This window comes from Aspergillus tanneri (assembly GCF_003426965.1).
Source record: "Aspergillus tanneri strain NIH1004 chromosome Unknown AapTan_6_pilon_pilon_pilon, whole genome shotgun sequence".
Classification (NCBI taxonomy): Eukaryota; Fungi; Ascomycota; class Eurotiomycetes; order Eurotiales; family Aspergillaceae; genus Aspergillus; species Aspergillus tanneri.
The window spans coordinates 1,915,096-1,933,810 of record NW_022984633.1 but is presented as its reverse complement, the minus strand read 5'-3'; the positions used below and the strand labels follow the sequence as shown (position 1 = coordinate 1,933,810).

At 47.0% G+C, this 18,715-nt stretch overlaps 4 protein-coding genes across 4 annotated transcripts; 3 read left to right on the top strand and 1 right to left on the bottom strand.

The window, feature by feature from the left end:
- Positions 1-241: 241 nt before the first annotated feature.
- Positions 242-1,667, bottom strand: ATNIH1004_008657 (uncharacterized protein; the record flags this gene model as incomplete). Its single annotated transcript, XM_033573262.1, has 6 exons — positions 242-600; positions 663-742; positions 801-868; positions 927-1,256; positions 1,323-1,463; positions 1,515-1,667. The coding sequence occupies 6 exons, from the start codon at positions 1,665-1,667 to the stop codon at positions 242-244; spliced, it is 1,131 nt and encodes a 376-aa protein (XP_033423814.1).
- A 668-nt stretch (positions 1,668-2,335) lies between these two features.
- Positions 2,336-4,092, top strand: ATNIH1004_008656 (cytochrome P450; the record flags this gene model as incomplete). The annotated part of the gene is made up of 4 exons (XM_033573261.1): positions 2,336-2,543; positions 2,628-2,958; positions 3,010-3,223; positions 3,283-4,092. The coding sequence occupies 4 exons, from the start codon at positions 2,336-2,338 to the stop codon at positions 4,090-4,092; spliced, it is 1,563 nt and encodes a 520-aa protein (XP_033423813.1).
- A 5,832-nt stretch (positions 4,093-9,924) lies between these two features.
- On the top strand, positions 9,925-14,834 carry ATNIH1004_008655 (uncharacterized protein; the record flags this gene model as incomplete). The annotated part of the gene is made up of 8 exons (XM_033573260.1): positions 9,925-11,384; positions 11,450-11,533; positions 11,599-11,662; positions 11,746-11,830; positions 12,247-13,454; positions 13,529-13,908; positions 13,975-14,594; positions 14,662-14,834. The coding sequence occupies 8 exons, from the start codon at positions 9,925-9,927 to the stop codon at positions 14,832-14,834; spliced, it is 4,074 nt and encodes a 1,357-aa protein (XP_033423812.1).
- A 914-nt stretch (positions 14,835-15,748) lies between these two features.
- ALTA7_1 (Minor allergen Alt a 7) lies at positions 15,749-16,580 on the top strand (the record flags this gene model as incomplete). The annotated part of the gene is made up of 4 exons (XM_033573259.1): positions 15,749-15,775; positions 15,866-15,951; positions 16,031-16,427; positions 16,482-16,580. The coding sequence occupies 4 exons, from the start codon at positions 15,749-15,751 to the stop codon at positions 16,578-16,580; spliced, it is 609 nt and encodes a 202-aa protein (XP_033423811.1).
- Positions 16,581-18,715: the final 2,135 nt, after the last annotated feature.

Here is an 18,715-nt window from a genome sequence, read left to right as displayed (position 1 = left end):
GCAGATCTGTTGGCTATGGATGCCGGAAGAAATAGGGACTTCATTAAAAGCACATATTTCCCCTTCTTACGTCATCCTATGCTAAGAGGGGATAATTCTATTTGTTTGCGCCCCGAGTTGTACAAACCACCCTTGCGCGGCGAAGCACTAACAAATACATTCTTTACAACTATAATACAAATGTCTCAAAACACGTGTTCATTAAGTCCTTCTAATTAAAACTATTCAGATCGGCAAACCGTTAATATTGCTCGATTTCATGTTTCACATGGATCCCTGGTTTTGACCAGTCACTCGCTCGGGCCGAGCGAATTGCTTCCGCAGAATATGCATTCCCGGATCCGCTGTACGTATTGTAGTGAGCCTTTGACTGTGTCGATGTGGAGTTTACCGACTGGCCGAAGTTATACAGACCAATACTTCCAGAATCTTGGGATGATCGTCTTGGCAAGCTTTTCAAGGATAGCTTGCCGCGGATCTGGCTCACAATCGAGTCCATTGAAATGATGCGCTGCAGCGGGCGCAAGGTAGGCAGGCAGACGACGACGACGCCGAGACCGCATTCAATCATCGTCCAGAACATTAGATAGGTGATTAGAGCTGGAGCCCATTAGCCATGACTGCTACGGGGAGGGAGACAATGGGATTCTAGGACTGCGTACTCTCTCCATCAGATTGGGCAAAGGCGTTCACGATGTAGGTGATGTAGATTCCCATACGTGTGGCGGAGGCCGCTGTGGCGCTATACGTTTCGTTAGTCATGTCTGTCGAAAGGGTGCTATTCAATTGATATATCTGACATCAGACCGACCAGAAAGACCCCTACCACTGCAATTCGTTTGCGTAAGCTCATGTTTAGAGCAAGGATCTGCGTCAGAGTAAGTATTTATTCGGTCAGTGGAGAACGGGGGAAACGCTACACTGACCTTCGGAATCGGTAGCAGCCATATGATGACATCCATGATGAAATCCGAGATAGCGTACCCCTCCAGAAGCTTAAGTTGGGCACTGCACTTCTCAGAAACAACAGCCACCGGTGCCCATGCGTTGGTCGGGTGAACTCCGCATAGAAAGATCGCCCCAAAGCCGAACGCAGTCGTCCAGGCCACGACCAGCACAATGACTACCCATGTGATGACGTCGAATACCGTCTTGCTAATTCCCGCGCTACAGAAGATCTTTCGATAGAAGAAGAGAATGCTGAGCTTGGTAAATCCGAAGGCGAGGATGGCTGCAATGTCGGCGAAATATTGTATCTATTGCGGGATTAATAGCGTACTTGGAGATTAGTCACAGGGACTGACTGGTCATGCGATACATACCTGCTGGAGCCTGATCTGTCGCGGCGACGTAGAAAAAAGATATCCATCAGGGCCAGGCACACTCGGAGGAGGGAGGAGATCGCCTAAAGACTTCGTCGCACCTCCCCATATAAGAAGTGCAGCCAGAACCAGTTCGAAGAACTGGGCAAAGTTAGAGGCATCACCTAGGAGAGAATGGAGAGGCTATCCAACCAAGGCAGGTATCGTCAACCAGTCGTCAATCCATAGCATAGACCCTAACTTGATTCGTGTGTAAAACCGCAAGAAGACAACAACGATGCCCATTGCAGGAAAAATGGTGCTGATGATGATGACCGCCTCCGATGTCGCGTACGTTCGCGCCATATTTGTTCTATCTTTTTATTTTTATTTTGCTTTTTTCAATTCAAGGCCTTCTCCGAGCCTTGTATCGGTGTTGTCTAAGCACATCAAGATCAGGGACAATAATTGCGAGGGAGGAAGACCATGCAAGAGGCATGTATGTACATCCCGTCCAAATATCATGGGCAGGAATTCCGTCCCCTGGAGAAGTGGCAGGGTTGCAGGAAATAAGTGCTCCTATCGAGCTCTATAGGGATCAGAAAGTATAAATTTCGACTAATTTTTCTGCATGGTGAAAACCTTGTCGTATTGCAAGGGTGTTTCGGATTCCATTGGGCCAGTTGTGCAACACGAGGATGTCCATCCCTGACAACGTCAACACCACGTTGGGCTTACCACGTTACATGCTTACATGGCTGTAGACCCCGCAGCTGACAATCCACATGGGGGGCTGGAATGATGAGTGGCGCTCACTGTTGCTGCAATTATCGATCCCTGTGATTTTTTCCCCTTTGTTTCTTTTTCCCGCTCCGGCACGAACCAGGTAATACCGATCACCCCGTGGCCTAATTCGACGGGATTCACCTCCAACGTGACTTACTCCTAAGCTTCCGATAGGATTATCTAACGTCTGGGTAGTGGTTTAAAATCGGAACGGGCCTAAGCTGGTTCTTCTCGTACTTACAACCGCCATGGCTTTGCTTCAAGTGATCGAGACAACCGGAGTCTTGCTGGCGTTGTGGACGTTGCTGGGAGTGATCCGACGCCTCTATTTCCATCCCTTGTCCCACATTCCGGGTCCACGACTGGCCGCACTCACCTGGTGGTATGAATTCTACTATGACGCTATCCAACCGGGACAGTATGTTTTTAAAATCCAAGAACTGCACAAGCAGTACGGTATGTCTCGAATAGAGCCACAAAGAAATAGTTCAACAGGAATAAAGTATAGTGGTACTGATCAGATCCATATTACTTCCACAGGGCCCATTATCCGCGTGACGCCGGATGAAATCCACCTTAACGATGTCGGTTACTTGGACACTGTCTACCCACCGTCGATGACGCACGTCGACAAATATAACTACCAACTACGCACTTTACGAGTACCCGGAGGCGTTGGGACCACGCCTAATTATCATCTGCACAAGATACGTCGTGAAGCGCTCACTCCTTTCTTCAGCAAGCGCAACGTCCTCACTCTAGAGAATGTTATTACCAAGAAGGTCGAGCAACTATGCCAGTTGGTTGCAAAACATGCTGCTGCAAAATCTCCAGTCAATCTATCGAACGCATTTTACGCGTTCTCCAATGAGTACGGCTTTCTTAATATTTAACATGCGACACTGCTAATTACCAAGGATAGCGTCGTGGCCAATTTCTTATTTGCCCACCAAACCGATGTCCTCGCGGACGAGGAGGAAGCCGCCAGACTCCGCCATAACAGTCATGAGCTTCTCAAAGGAATCAATCTGAATAAACACTTTCCATGGATTCCAGATTTTCTGGAGTCCCTTCCAGAAAGCCTTAGTAGGCCTATAATGCCACCCGGCTTGATTGACATGCTACAACTTTTTGACGTGAGCTCTTCACTCGACACAGTCGATAAGAATGAATGTATTGCTAATATGGATACTAGCGAGTCCGCGCAGAGCTTTTCACCATCATGAAAGCCAAATCGTCCACAAATTCCAGTGACAAGCGCGCAGGCCTAGCAGACAAAGAATCTGTATATGAGTCGGTCTTGGAAAACGATAATTTACCGGCACCTGAAAAGGCCTTACTCCGACTGGAACAGGAAGGAGCGCTACTAACCCTGGCGGGAACTGAGTCGCCTGCTCAGACACTGAATATAATCTTCTACCACCTTCTTGCGAATCGCACGATACTTAAAAAGCTTCACAATGAACTAAACTCACTACCAACCCCCGCATCCTGGACACAACTAGAGAAACTCCCCTATCTTTCTGCCATCATTGAGGAAGGCAACCGGCTCTCTTTTGGCGTCACGGCCCGAGCCGCCCGCATCCAATACGAGCCGATCGTCTACAAACCAACACCCCATGTGGCCTCCCCATCTGCTACGTCCAAATCTTACACCATCCCCGCAGGTACACCGGTTAGTATCACTACGCTAAGCGCGCACACAGCGGAAACCGTTTTCCCCGACCCATACGTGTTCGACCCGGATCGCTGGCTTGGCGATGAAGGGCGGGAGCGCAGGAAATTCCAACTAGCGTTCTCGAAAGGAGGCCGAAAGTGTTTGGGTGTGGAGCTAGCCCGGGCAGAGCTATATCTTGCGACTGCCGCGTTGGTCCGGATGTTTGATATGGAGCTTTGGGAGACGGATGGAAATGACGTTGCATTTGTACACGACTATCATGTCGCCATGCCGAAGTCGGATTCACAAGGAGTGAGAGTAGTGGCTACGCTGCGTGGCAAGGAGTAAACCAGAAAAGGGCATGAGAAAATTGCGTATTGACTATCTCGATTTTAGAGGAATTTTAGATTATTGTGCTCTAGTGACGATTCCCAATCTTTGATTTGATCCAATTGACGACCCCTCATCTTATTTGCTCCTTCGACCTTATTTACTTACCCGGTGGGTTGGGTGTGGACGAAAGTATCTCTATTCAGTGCGGATGGTGAATGGTTACACGAAATAGTTACATACTGACTGGAATCAAGTCCTAAACTGATTTTAGAAAGTGCTGGTCTAAACTTCCCATGTAGTATTAGAACAAGTTGGAAACTTCTTGTTATATACAGCTACTGATAATATGAATCCATTGGACTGATATGCAGGGCTGTAGCTAGTTTCATTACTCTAGGTCAGCAAAATGAATCCAGATCAGACGGCACTGTGCCTTAAAGCCGAGGAGAATAAGGCAGGAAGGTGTCAGAGATAAATCTACCTCCACTTGACCAGATATGGAAGCCGTGAGTTAGTTCAAGTGGTAGTTACAAGGGATATCTGAAATGAGCTGCGCTGACCGTGTCCTCTTCTCTCAATGCTTATTCCTTAAAAACATCCCGAAGCCGATTTTGCCCTGACTATTTTTTTTTCTTCTTATTTTTTTTTTTTTGAAATTTCGAAGCTTGCCTGGAAGAACCTTTCCATTCTCAGCTTGTCACATTGTATATGCGAGCCTGCGTAGTATATGGTGCTAATCATTTCAGGCTAACTATGGGTACTGGCAAGTTGAAGAGGGGCTTAGCTGTGATGACAAGATCTCTAGGATAAAGTTGCTCACAATTTGATTATTTCAACAGTTCTCGCTGGGGCTAGATGATATTATTGGTTGATACACTCCTGGAAATAATATTAACCAGGAGTCTACAGTACGGGAGGTATTTCTGCAGTCAGCCTGAGATATAAAAGTTTTGGATCATGGATATGTTCCGATTAAATCCGATTATATCAATTATGATTACAACGGTTCTGCCTGTATGCCCAGCCCGTGTCTAGGATATATTTCGGGGTTTTAACTAGCGCTTTGTACCATAACCCTGCTTTGCAACCCCGAATGCAGCACTCAGCCCCAGCATCCTCCGGAAAGCAGTATGGATGGTGGAGTTGTAGGTACCTTGAGAAGAGTAGGTAATAACAGGTTTAATATGCTTGATCCTGCACTAGCACCACACCAAAGCTTCCATGTTGCGCCTCGCACAATCCCAGACGCCACAGTCGACGCGTAACGGCTGACGTCTCGGAACTCGCATCAATTCCCATCCCCCCACTAGAGGCTGACGAGCTTCTAGGGACCTTCGGAGAGTTTGAAACGGTCGGGCAGATTACCATGAGCGTCTTAGCCGTGCTTGTCACTGCGGAGAGTACCCACACATGAAATGAAGGGCTAGTTCCAACGGTACAATCTATATAATTGTCTCACGCAAGCGCGTGGATCCTGTGTAAATAGATAGAAAAGGACCAAACGCTGTTAGTCCGCCCAGCAAAGCACAGGTGCCTAATGAGAGCACGATTTACCCCTATATGGCACATTGACATATCCGGCAACAGAAGTGACAAAGACTGTCGCTTAAGCAAAAATGGAGCGAACATCTGGATCACAGTTATCGGACCGAACAAGCTAGTCTAATACACGTCCTTGACCACCATGTTTTCGCCCAGGATTAGCATGTAGTGGCTGCGGCTTGCATTGTTGATTAGACAGTTTAGAGTGCTGTTAGTTTGGTGGAATTCAAGCCTCCGAATTCCAACTGATAAAACTGGAAATTATTGGTCCACTGTTGAGATGAGCTGGGAATTTCGGGGGAAATGACGGAAGGTTTCACCGAAGTTGGATCTCCCAACGAAAGTGACTACCAGAGCGAAGGATTGGCCGTCTCGTTTATTGATCCTTGTCCGGATGTCAGATTGAATGTTCAATCAATGCCACTACTATCTGTGCCCCTCAAACCAAACAAAAGCACTTCTGTATTGTTGCCTGAAGGTACATTTCTGACAGTACTGTGAAATGTTGCTTAATCAGCCGTATATCGACTGCAAAGGACTGATTAAGGGGGTAGATAGACTGTACGACCGCAGTTGATTAACTCAGGCAATATTAAATTTTATTTCTCTGGACTGCTTTAGCTACCTAAACATCTTCATCAAGCTTACCAATTATACTGGCAACTAACAATAAACATGATTAGTATTTTGTATAAAAGTCTAGCCCTAACGTTACGTCGTATATATGTGTCAATAGAATATAACCATCATAATATGCGCCCTTCAAGATGGTCCTTTTCTCATGGAACGGATTTCACGTTGACGACGACTTTAATGCATAGTTTATGTACAGACCGTGACGTCACCAGGTTCGTTTTCCACAATTGAAGTAAAATTGATATTTATAGAAACCTTATTTGTGTGAAGTTATTATTGATCATGACGATTTTTAGGTAATGAGAACATACTGTATAGAAACGAGAACCAGCCATTAAGAATATAAGGGTTGGCAGATCTCGTACAGAATTATATGCTGTGCGGTTCCCCATACAATCCGTCCATGAGAAATTTGGAATGGGATGAGTTTAAGATTCACAGTCCAGCCTGGCCCAAACTAATTGATATGTTGCCAGCATCCATCCAAAGATTTAACCTGAATCTCTACACAGTCGAAGATAATTACCTGAAGTGCATCTCTCATTTAATCGAGTGCCTTTCAGATGCCCGGGTTACAAAACCGCCCCGTTTGGATTAAGCCTTTTTATGTGTATGGATTCAGATCCGACGATTCCGGACGTGGCACTTGAGGCTTTAACTCTGCGAAGAGAAGTGGATTTTCAATTCTGAAGCTTGGTACATCCATCACTCTTTTATAAATGTCTTCTTGTGTGATCATTATTAGAAACTGTTGCGGATTCTAGGGGAAGGGAGGAGCAAGGAGCTATAGATCGACTACAGGCCTAGTAGCCAAATTATGAGGTAGATGACATATGTGGACACCAGGAATCAACTGTATATTCCTATCTAGAGGTCTCGGGGCCGTAGGGGTGGAATCGAATACCGAAATTCGAATATTCGAAAATCTAGCAGGCGCTTGCCTCTAGCCCTCAGATTTATCTCGTAGCAGCACTAACCACATCATTGTTTACCCACGCATGGAGTATCTTCGCAGACATAACAAATCTCTCCCGCTATTGAATAGTCTCTCTACTGCTTCTTCAAATGCTGGAATTGCTAAACAGTCTCTGGCAGCTGTTGCGACGCGTGGATACTCAAGGAAATGAGCCCTCCATCAAGAAAATTACCATTCCTTGTCTGGTATCATGAGCCCCTGAGCTGTTACTGCACCATCATCAAAATATCTGTCAAAGTCGGACAGCTGCTGTTTTGGCGGTTGAAATTTCTAATATAATCCGGGCTTTTGTAGTTCTTGCTGCCTGCTTCTCCTGGCCACTGACAATAGCAGATTCCTATGCAGGCAACAGGTTTTGCTCATGGAGTAATTCTTTTATATATTTTATTACACGTTAACTTTCCCGAATTCCTTCTCTAGCAATAATGTCTTGAATCGTGGGTTGAGAATATATCTTATATAATAGGGGTCTTGCGCGTCTATTAGGTCATAGTACTTTTTGAACTTCTTTGGCCCTGAGGATACTGCTGAAGCAATATCTTGGCTAAGCCCGGAAAATTCTCCTTCTCTGGATGAGGCATTATTTAGTATATCATGAAGTTCGTAATATATAGGTATTGCAAGGCTGATTTGCGGCTGCCACTAAGAAACAGTGAAAGTGAACTCAAATTTGGCAAGAATACTCTTAATTTGCTGAAGGCAGTCCAGTCCTGGGTTGTGTATGGTGGAAGATATGTTTAACTATCAATCTACCTTTTAATTTGTTGCTTTGCATGTATGGCGTCCCTAATTATTCTGTACGTGAAATCCCACCTTGTATTAGTATTACACTTAATGAATTTATCACTCGACAGGTTTATTTGGCAAATCAGCTTCCATTGTTGTTTTCTTTGTGAAGTTCTTGCCCTCTATAGACTTATAATCCGAAGGCGTGAGAGCACGGAGTGCATTTTAATATCTTTATCCTTCTGCATAAGATTGCATGCAGTAGCTGCAGTTTTATGGTCGCTGCATTTTAGTGAAGAAAGCATATCACCAACGATAAGATAAAGAATATAAGTAAGACAACGAATATAATTGTTCAACCCCTGGAATAAAACATGTCTTTCTCTACAGCGGCTATCTGGAGAGGTTCAAATTTCTCTTTTAAATTAAAATATAGCTCTAGTATCAGCGATTCATTATTTGTTGCATTATCCGCCGTAATTGTTAAGATCTTGCGTTCAATTTTAATTTCGAGTATTTTGAGAAGCAGGTCTGCCATGTTTTCTCCCGTATGAGGTCTATATACTTCGGTAAACTTAACTACCCTTTCCTGATAATGGAAATCACTGTCTATTTAATAAAATTCATCTGTAATATAGGCTTCGAGTTCTTACTTGTTAAAGAGCGGACAGAGCAAAGTTAGATCAGTAGAAGATCCCTTAAATGGCCTAGGAAACGGAGGTCTATATATGCTGTGCCAAAAGGTAGCATTGCTTCAGGCCGGAAATGTGGAGTTGTATCTATCATCTCGTGATATGTCGAGCAACTTCTGAAGTTGACCAATGCCTTCTCTGAGCGGTAGCCGATGTTTATCGGAATAACCGATTCTATATCTACCCTGTATTAAGTTAGTTGTTATAGCCAGCTCAGGACCTTACTATTCCACTGGACTAAAAGACCGCTATATCTGATCCCATCTTTATTCCTGAGCACTTTATATAGTAGCGCACTGCAATGTTAGGTGACGCACCACACCTAACAATAGTAGGCTAGCCATAGGGTGGAATATCCTAAAAAAAAACTAATTAACTTAAACTTTATTGTTATGTAATGTTTAATAAGCCGTTTAACTAGTTAACTAACTAGAGCCGCTATTTAACCTAATGCTAAAATCTGTAATAGGATTGATAAACAAGTGGAGTTTTAACATGTAGCCCACTTAACCAGGAGTCATGTAGTTCAAATCCCATGGGGTGAGCTGTCAAGGATGGGAGGAAATACGGAATGTAACACAAGATAGGTAAAAAATTTGCTATTCCTTCAGTTGAGGATGGAGCAGAAAAACCCCGCAGGGCTTGTTCAGTTTGAGATAATTTCCTTATCTAGCGTGGTTCCTATGCTTGGGAGAAGTGCTAAATACCGCTAGTGGCAATGCACACGGATCTTGTCTCACGTTACGCTTATATAACTACGAAGGGCTTGGTTACCAACCGATCATTATATCTCTTGTTGCACGATCTGGGAGAGCTATGCACAAAATTGGTCATGACTGAAGGCCTTCGAACCTGCTCCACCAAGATCTCATTTGTCTTATGTAGGCTGCTGGAGATTCAAATGGGAAACCACCTTGATCGTCCTGATTGGGTAATATTGCGACTGCTGTTTAAAGTTCAATTGCCCTAATGGCGTTCCACGGCAGACAGTTCGGTGGTCCCACTATCTGGCTCGCAGTCTAGACATGAGGGTCTCGCCCAATCTGCGCAGCGAACCTGGTGATAGACTAAACTTAAAAATGGCTTAATTGCTCTGGTCCACTATTCCCGGTATAAATGGGCTATCTCAACCTGGCAAAATGAGGACCGATTAACCCACATGAATTTTTTATTCCCCGCTGCTGAGGTGACTTAGAAGCAGCAGTACATCCGATTAGCATCCGATAAAATACGCCTTTGAGCACACATTGACCAAGCGTATTGCAATTTTGGTGGATGCTGTTACAAGGGCGTCCCATTTCATCGGAGGCAGCCGATATGGTCACGAATGGAGTGAGGCCAGCCAAGGTCGAAGAGCAAATTCAAGGTCAGCCACCGGGCGATAATTGTCAATATGCTCCCAAAATTGGACGAAGGAGACCGGGCCTCTGTGAGCCTGTGCGGCAAGGGGACTGGGACGAACTGACCTCGATTGCTCTCTCGTGGCCGGATTCTGGGGAGTACAGCGGCCAGGAAAGCCGGGAGAGCCCTGAGTTTGACCCTTTTGCCTGGGCGTGGGATATGTTCCAAACCATGGACGTGGAACAGAAGCGCTCACCGCAATCTGGTGTAGTGTTTAAAGCTCTCAACGTGTCGGGGTCCGCCACTGCAGCGAAAGCACAGACGACTGTAGGATCTGCCCTGATAGCACCACGGTGGATCCGGGGCCTCTTCCCCCGGAGCGGCTCACAGACGCGGAAGCATATCTTGCATGATCTGGATGGTGTCTTGGGAGGGGGGGAGTTGTTGCTGGTGCTTGGTCGACCGGGGAGCGGGCGCTCAACATTCTTGAAGGCCATCTGCAGTGAGCTACAGGGTCTAGAGCTACAGCCACATTCGGTGATTTATTACAACGGAATCGCCTCGGACAAATTGGGAAACAAGCGCCGCGGGGTGGCTCTTTATAATCATGTGGTGGAAAATCATATACCAGAGCTGACGGTTCGCCAAACGTTGGAGTTTGCAGCCGCTGCAAAGACGCCGCCGACTGTGACAGGCGTGAGCCGGGCTGATCACATCCGGCGGGTTATCCAGGTCGCCATAGCTGCCTTTGGCCTTTCTTCCACTAGTGATACTCTTGTCGGAGCCTACAATGACCAGACCATCTCCAGTGGCGAGAGGAAAAGAGTCAGCATCGCCGAAATGGCGCTCTCTCGAGCCCCTATTCTAGCCTGGAATCAGAGTACCCGTGGGTTGGATGCAGTGGCGGCGCTGGAGCTTGTGAGAGCGTTGCGTATTTCGGCTAATCTCACAAAAAGCTGCCATATCGTGACCACGGACCAGGCATCCCAGGCCATCTACAACGTCTTCAACAAGGTGATGGTACTGTACGAAGGTCGCCAGGTGTACTACGGCCGTTGTGATCGGGCAAAGGACTATTTTATTCAGATGGGATGGCACGCCCCGCCCCGGCAGACCACCGCCGATTTCCTGACGGCTGTCACCAATCCTTGCATCCGTGAGCCCCGGAAAGGTATGGAGGCTGTGGTGCCTCGTACGGCACAGGAATTCGAGGAGTATTGGAAACGAAGTCCAGAATATGGCTACCTCCAGCAATCAATACGCCAGTATGAAGAATTCGAAACTCATGAACAGATGGAATCAAATGGTCAGGAGGGAACGCTGCAACGGAGAGAACCCTACATGATCAACCTGGCAATGCAGATTTGGCTCTGTGTACGGCGAGCATGTCAAAGGTATACTCTGACTCGTCTTGAGCACGCAGCTCCAACTCCATACTGAGCTGACCTCGTCCTTAAAGGATTTCGAATCACAAGGCTCCATTACTTACCATTGCCGTCGGTCGCATAGTGATGGCTCTCATCATCGGGTCAGTGTATTACGGGTATGTACTCTTCTTCAATTCCGGCAGTGGAAAATGCTATATGGCCTCCAACTAATAAAGGCTAGGACCCCGGATGCCACAGCTGGCTTCCAGGGCCGAGGTGCAATTCTTTTCTTTGCCGTTGCGTGCGTACGCTCCTTTGACTCGATACGCCTTCACATTTGGGGTCTCTTGGACTACCGACAATAGGCCTATTCTAACATCAGCCCTAGGATAAACGCTTTAATGAATACAACGGAGATTACAGCTTACTACAACGTACGGCCCACGACACAAAAGCAAGCTTCATATGCCTTTGTACATCCTTCCTCTGAGGCCATAGGGAGCTTTGCTTTGGCAGTACCTCTCCAGTTTACCATTGCTATAGCCTTTAACACGGTTTTATACTTTCTCTCTGGGCTGGTATTCGCGCACACTTTTCTTTTTCTCCTTCTCCTTCCCTTAATTATCGTCCCCGTTGAGTCACAGAATCTAATCTACTGTCACATAGCGCCGAGAGCCAAGCCAGTTCTTTATTTTTCTCCTTTTTACTTTCACCGGAACTCTCACTATGTCTATGATATTCCGGACTATCGCAGCGACGACGAGAACCGTTAACCAGGCGATGACAATCGCCGGTGTATTAATTACTGTTTATATTTTATACATGGGCTTTGTAATCCCAGTGCCGGTGATGAAGCCTTGGTTCTCTTGGATACGCTGGCTTAACCCAGTGTTTTATGTCTACGAAGCACTCGTTGCCAACGAGTTCCATGGGCGGCAATTTGCGTGTTCACAATTTATCCCGTCGTATCCAAACCTCACCGGCGATACATTCGTCTGCTCTATGAGTGGAGCGCAGGCCGGCCACACTACGGTATCGGGTGATGACTATATCCTAGCGCAATACAACAGCACGTACAAGCACATTTGGCGCAACTTGGGAATTCTAATCGGGTTCTTTGTGTCTTTCTTTGGAGCCTACCTTGTTGCCACGGAATTGAACCCCGTCCCGTTGACCACGCCTAATGTTCGCATTTTTCGACGTGGCCATACCCCTGTCTACAACGAAAGCGCCGAGGATGAGACAAACCACTGGCTGGCTGCACTCCAACAGCAGGGAAGGGGCCATCAGGAATGCCAGAACCAAAAGGATGAGCATATATGTAACAGGGCGAGGGATATTATAACTTGGCAAAACATATGTTACGACGCCTCTAGAAGGACCACTGGGCACCGGCTTCTAGATGGGATCTCCGGCTGGGCAAGAGAGGGCACTCTGACGGCTCTCATGGGCGTCTCTGGGGCAGGCAAAACGACACTATTGAAAATTCTTACACAACAGGTCTCGACTGGTATTGTCAGTGGCGATATCCGGATTGGTGGCCGGCCTGTATCGGAGAGTGTTCGTCGTGACGTTGGGTATGTCCAGTATCAGAATGTTCTTCTCCCCACATCCACAGTGCGAGAAGCTCTGCGCTTTAGTGCCTGTCTCCGCCAACCAAGGTCCGTGTCCAAGGAAGAGAAGTTCAACTACGCTGAAGAGATCATCCATCTGCTACAGCTGGATGATTTGGCGGAAGCTGTTGTTGGTATCCCTGGAGCAGGCCTCAGCGAACAGCAAAGGAAGCTGGTCAGTTTGGGAGTGGAACTGGCGGCGCGGCCCAAATTGCTGCTGGTTTTGGATGAGCCAACAAAAGAACTCGACTCACAAGCCTCGTTATCATTCTATATCCTGCTCCGCAGGCTCGCGGACAGCGGGATGGCTGTACTTTCGACCGTTAACCAGCCAACTGCAGCTGTTTTTGAACTATTTGACAACCTGCTGTTGCTGGCGGAAGGAGGCAGAACGGTGTACTTTGGCGAGACTGGCAACCAGTCATCTGCCGTTCTGGGTTATTTTGAACGAAATGGTGCCCCCAAATGCGACATGGCCGATAATGTAAGTCTCATGTGATTTGAATGTGCATTGTCTTTTTGATGGGTCGATGAATCATTAACGTTGTGGACTTCCAGCCGGCGGAGTATGTCATGGGGCTTACTAGCAAAGGCACTGCTACGAAAAATTGGGCGGCAATCTGGCGTCAAAGTACGGAAGCCGAAGACGTCGCAGATACAATCAACAAAATAAATAGTGGCACTGGCAATGTGCGCAGTCCAGGCCCCAGTGAAGCAGTAGTTTCCTTTTGCCAGCAACTTATCCATGTGACACGTCGTACATTCCAACAGTATTGGCGTGAACCTGCATACGTTTACGGGAAATTGCTCACGGTTGTGGCGACCGCCCTTTTTATTGGGTTCTCGTCGTTCAAACCTGCAAGAACGCTGCTTGGATATCAGTCTGTCTTGTACGGCACTCTAAATCTGATGGGTATTCTGGTGACCTTAGTCCAACAGTAAGTTTGGCTCTCCTTTGAACTATGTAACAAGGCAAGATTCCTGAACCTAGCGCCTTTTCCTAGAACAATGCCCAAGTTTATATTCCAGCGCTCTCTCTATGAGGCAAGGGAGCGCCCCTCTAAAGCCTACACCTGGCCTGCATTTCTTTTCGCCAGTATCTTTGCTGAGATTCTGTACCATGTAGTGATCGCTGTCCTCGTCTGGGCCAGCTTCTACTTCCCAATTTTTGGGCCGGGCCAGAGTTCCGAGCGACAGGGTCTAATGCTACTATATCTGGTCCAGTTATGCCTCTTTGCCTCAACGTTCGCTCAGTTCATTATCTCCGGTCTTCCCGACGCCGATGTCATGGGGACTACCTTTGTTTTCATCTTCATGGTGACCTTTAATGGTGTACTGCAACCACCTGACGCACTACCCGGTTTTTGGATTTTTATGTATCGTGTCTCCCCGTTGACATATCTGATGTCTGGTATTACAACGACGGGCCTCCACAGCCGTGAAGTACATTGCTCTTCCAGTGAGGTAAACGTCTTCAACCCTTACCCCGGGATGACGTGTGGCGAATATCTGGCATCGTACCTGGAAACCGCACCGGGGAAGTTGTACAACCCTTCGGCGCTGGATTCTTGTCAGTACTGCCCCCTGCAAAGTGCAGATCAAATCCTTGCGATCAGTCAATACTGTAAGTTCCGTATATCTTATGCCATAATTTAGGAGCTTTGATTAACCTCGCTGGGGTCAATTCATAGACTATGCAGACAGATGGCGTAACTGGGGTCTTGGATGGGTGTACATCTGTTGTAATATACTCGGCTCTGCGTTGTTCTATTATATTTTCCGAGTGCAAGGCTACCACATTCTTTCCGGCCTTCGCTCTGTCACTCAACGACGCGGGAAGCTGCCCGTGAATCTTCCCGAATAATCTTGATAACAAAATTGGACTACTGGATGACGCTGGGTATAAGTTTGATAAATCCCGTACGGATGGATAACTGGTATATTATACTGCGTGTACGCTGAGTGACCATATCTTTAGACTAGATATAGTTTTTTACCTAGATACTCTTTGGATGAATTCTCCAGGGCGTCTAATCTGTGTCCCTAGACATATGGTACACCCGGTCTCGGAAAAATTCAGAGGAAATAGATTCAATTAAGGCCTTTGCAATTAATTTCCAATTTTTGGTACTGAACACCACTAAATATGCCATTTTGGCGTTTATGTTACTATCTAGTTAGATGTCCCTTATTCGTAGTGACGGAGGTGGGATGACATCATGACTCTGCGTCCAGAAACCAGGTTGCTGCAAGACCTATTGTTCAGCTTGCTGAGTGATCAGAAACAAATGCGAAGAGGATTATCGAATAAATTCATGTCAGAAATTGTTTATAGTCATAAGTGTAGCTTATCGAGCACTGACTGGTTTCAGGTGTCCCTAATCCCAATCTAATTTGAATCTGTACCTCCACGTGTTTTAGTTAGGACGGTTTCTGTTTTGCAGAATTTCAGATTTCGACGGATCCCATGGCTCTGACATACGCACCCATGGATCAAAGGCAAATAACCACTGGTGACGTCAATTTAGGGCCAGTCAATACGAAACATCGTTGTGTAGTATACGGATCATCGAGTAAGCCGGTGGTGCCCATAGAGAAATTAGCTTTCACAAGTATCTCCCCACAAAATAACCATGCGCTGAGAGCCTCGTAACTAGATAAAAGCTGTTAACTATCCCTGGCGGCGTTCAATGCCAATGGTAGGCAACCGTTCCTGCGATTTCTTTGTATTTGAAAACATCCGTTCTATTGTAACTCTAGCTATCAATTACAGTCACTATGCCACCTAGGATCGCTGTCGTTTTCGTACGTGACCTCTAATAACTGACCTTTCTTCGCCTGTGCCCCTCCCCCCCTTTTTTTTCCAGTAGGGTCTCTTACACTTGCTGTACGCAGTATTCTATGTATGGCCATATTCTCAAGCTAGCCGAGGCCGAACTGAAAGGGATCAAAGCTGCTGGCGGTAAGGCCGACATATACCAGTACGTTCTCCGTGTTGAAGAGGTCCTCATATCTGATACTGCCGGGATGAAAATACCTGACGTGACATTTGATTCTTAGGATTGCAGAAACTCTTCCTGATGAAGTTCTTGAGAAGATGCACGCTGCTCCTAAGTCTAATCACCCGGTTGTGAAGCCTGAAAAATTGAAAGACTATGATGCAGTGCTATTCGGCATCCCTACTCGATACGGCAACTTCCCTGCTCAGTGGAAGGCTTTCTGGGACCGCACTGGAGGCATCTGGGCATCTGGTGGCTATTGGGGCAAGTACGCTGGCCTGTTCGTGTCCACCGGCACCCTTGGCGGGGGCCAGGAGTCCACTTGCATTGCAGCCATGAGCACACTCGCCCACCATGGCTTCGTTTATGTCCCCCTTGGATACAAGCCTGTGTTCTCCCTTCTGTCCAACCTGAATGAGGTCCATGGTGGCAGCGCTTGGGGTGCTGGCACGTTTGCCGTAAGTTTTGTGCTGGTTCCATTTTAAGACCATTTGCTAAGACTGCCTCTGTAGGGGGACGGCTCCCGACAGCCCACTACTCTTGAGCTGGAGATTGCCGAAAACCAGGGTAAGGCCTTCTACGAGCAAGTTTCCAAGGTAACTTTCACCTGATTTGGGTGGCGGCGATAAATTGAAATATGAATGGCCGCCCTGAGCCACATATTGCAAGTAGTTATGAACTTTAGAGTTGTTGTATTTAATTCCTATTTCCTGGCATTTGATCCTTCCGCTGGTAGATCAGTAAATGAGCAACGAAGGAAAGCTGCATCCAGATTTCAGGTTACACATCTTACTAAATCCGAAACAAAAGTTAAAGTTGGCCAAATGAGGAATGCGATAAAACGGCAAGCCAACTTGGGCGTATTGTAACGATACTCTTTAGAAGCAAAGAAAACGCATCGTAGCGAATCAGCTGTGGGCTTCAGTGGCGCCGTATAGCATATATAGTAGATTATAACACAGCTTACCTTCTGGAAGTCGGATGCGCCATTTCCCAGTGTCAGTTAAGCTCTCAAGGTCTATATACAGAGCTTAGGAGTTTCCAGTTACATCGAAACACGCCTACGTCTGCAGAACCATACAGCCATGGTCCTCGAGTCCCTTAAACGCTATTGGAGTTACCGAAGGCAGCAGTTATTCCACATGTATGAGGCATATTTAGGCGGTACAAAGTAAGGGCCTGCGTGTGTAACTTGGTGCGGCTATAATATCGTGCTCTAAGGTTAACAATGGGGCGAAGTGAGTGATAGAAAATATTAACAGGGACACTGAAATCTACCTATGGTCTTCCTTGTCTGCAAGACAGGGGAGTTATCCAACGCGTATGTACCACCGGGCGAACTTTGATTATAGCGGGACGTTCTGATCACTATCCCTATTGCGAGGTTGTGATCACTACCATTGCGTATATACTGTGTCCGCAAAGCCGCCAGTTAGCTAGTACTGGTTTGCTCCTCTCCTATACCCGTCTGTTAATATGATTCTTGGTCTGTGTAATGTACTCGATACAGTTCCAGGACTAATCAAATAACCAGTTTCATTTCCTGGTGTGGGTCACAAATTCACAGCTTGCCACAGAAAACTCGCAGTCGTGTAGTATTGGTCAGATTAGATGCAGGTGCTATGCATCTAGATAAATTAACGTATATTTAGGGACGGGATGTACCGAACCCCCGTATAGGCTCTCTGCTGAAGAATCTAGCTCCCTTAATGACCTCCCGGTGGTTCATGCACGGCAGGATACAGTCAACAAACGCAAGCGGAAGTGGGAGGACCAAAAAGCCGAGTGGGAACGCGCCAATTTGGCATGTTAAACCGCCTTTGGCCACCATAATAAAGGAGCACTTTCCGAGCGTCAGCGTCGGCTGCGGGAAAAGCTGGAACTTTTCCTGGATTGGATGGTGGAGGTGAAGGTGAGGTATAATAAACCTGTCTGTAAACTACGTAATAAGAAGCAGCGACAGCGGAACCGACGGATCCAGGAGAATCTGGAGCGGTATAAGAACGAGCAGCCCGTAATCGACCTTGAACGGCAGCTTGCAGGGAAGCTGGTGGACACGAACGTAATGGGGACCTTAGAGGACAAGGGATTGATGCCTCCGTAGCATCTGATGGTGATAGACACCATGCTTACAATGCCGGGTGCCACTCTTAAAGCCGAGTGTAGTGACTGCGTTCTGCAGCGTGGAAGAAGGGCGGCCCACGCGTCAAACGACTCAATCTCCCCGCCGGCCTGTACCCGACGATGACGATTCTTGTCCTTTGCTAAGCAGAAATGGCCCTCAGTGGAGGACGAGACCGAAATTGCGCTGCGCAAAGCGATGGATGCCGTGCGGATTGAGTCTCAAGAAGAGCAACCCAAGATCTGCTTTCTCTGTGTAGGGAATCCCAACCTCACGCTGGTGGAATGTATTGCGGAATACGCAACACCCAGTTCATTGACGCGGCATTTTCTGCGAAAACATGTCAACCCCCCCCGGCCGCCCAAAGGTGTTGAGTGTAATGTTTGTGGGAGGGAGTTGCTCCAACAGAAAGTTCATCTTTTGAATCACGCGGAGGCTGCCCACGGAACAGTTGTGCAAGGTCACGCTCAGGAGAGGCTAGCATTGCAATTTCAACACCGACCTCGGCTCATGTTATAATAATAGATGCTCGACCAACCAAGTTTTTGGTGATTGTTCGTGTCAATAGTTGACAGTAGCCTGTCATATACTGTGTTTGCTCCTTTGAATCTGCAATTTCCTCCT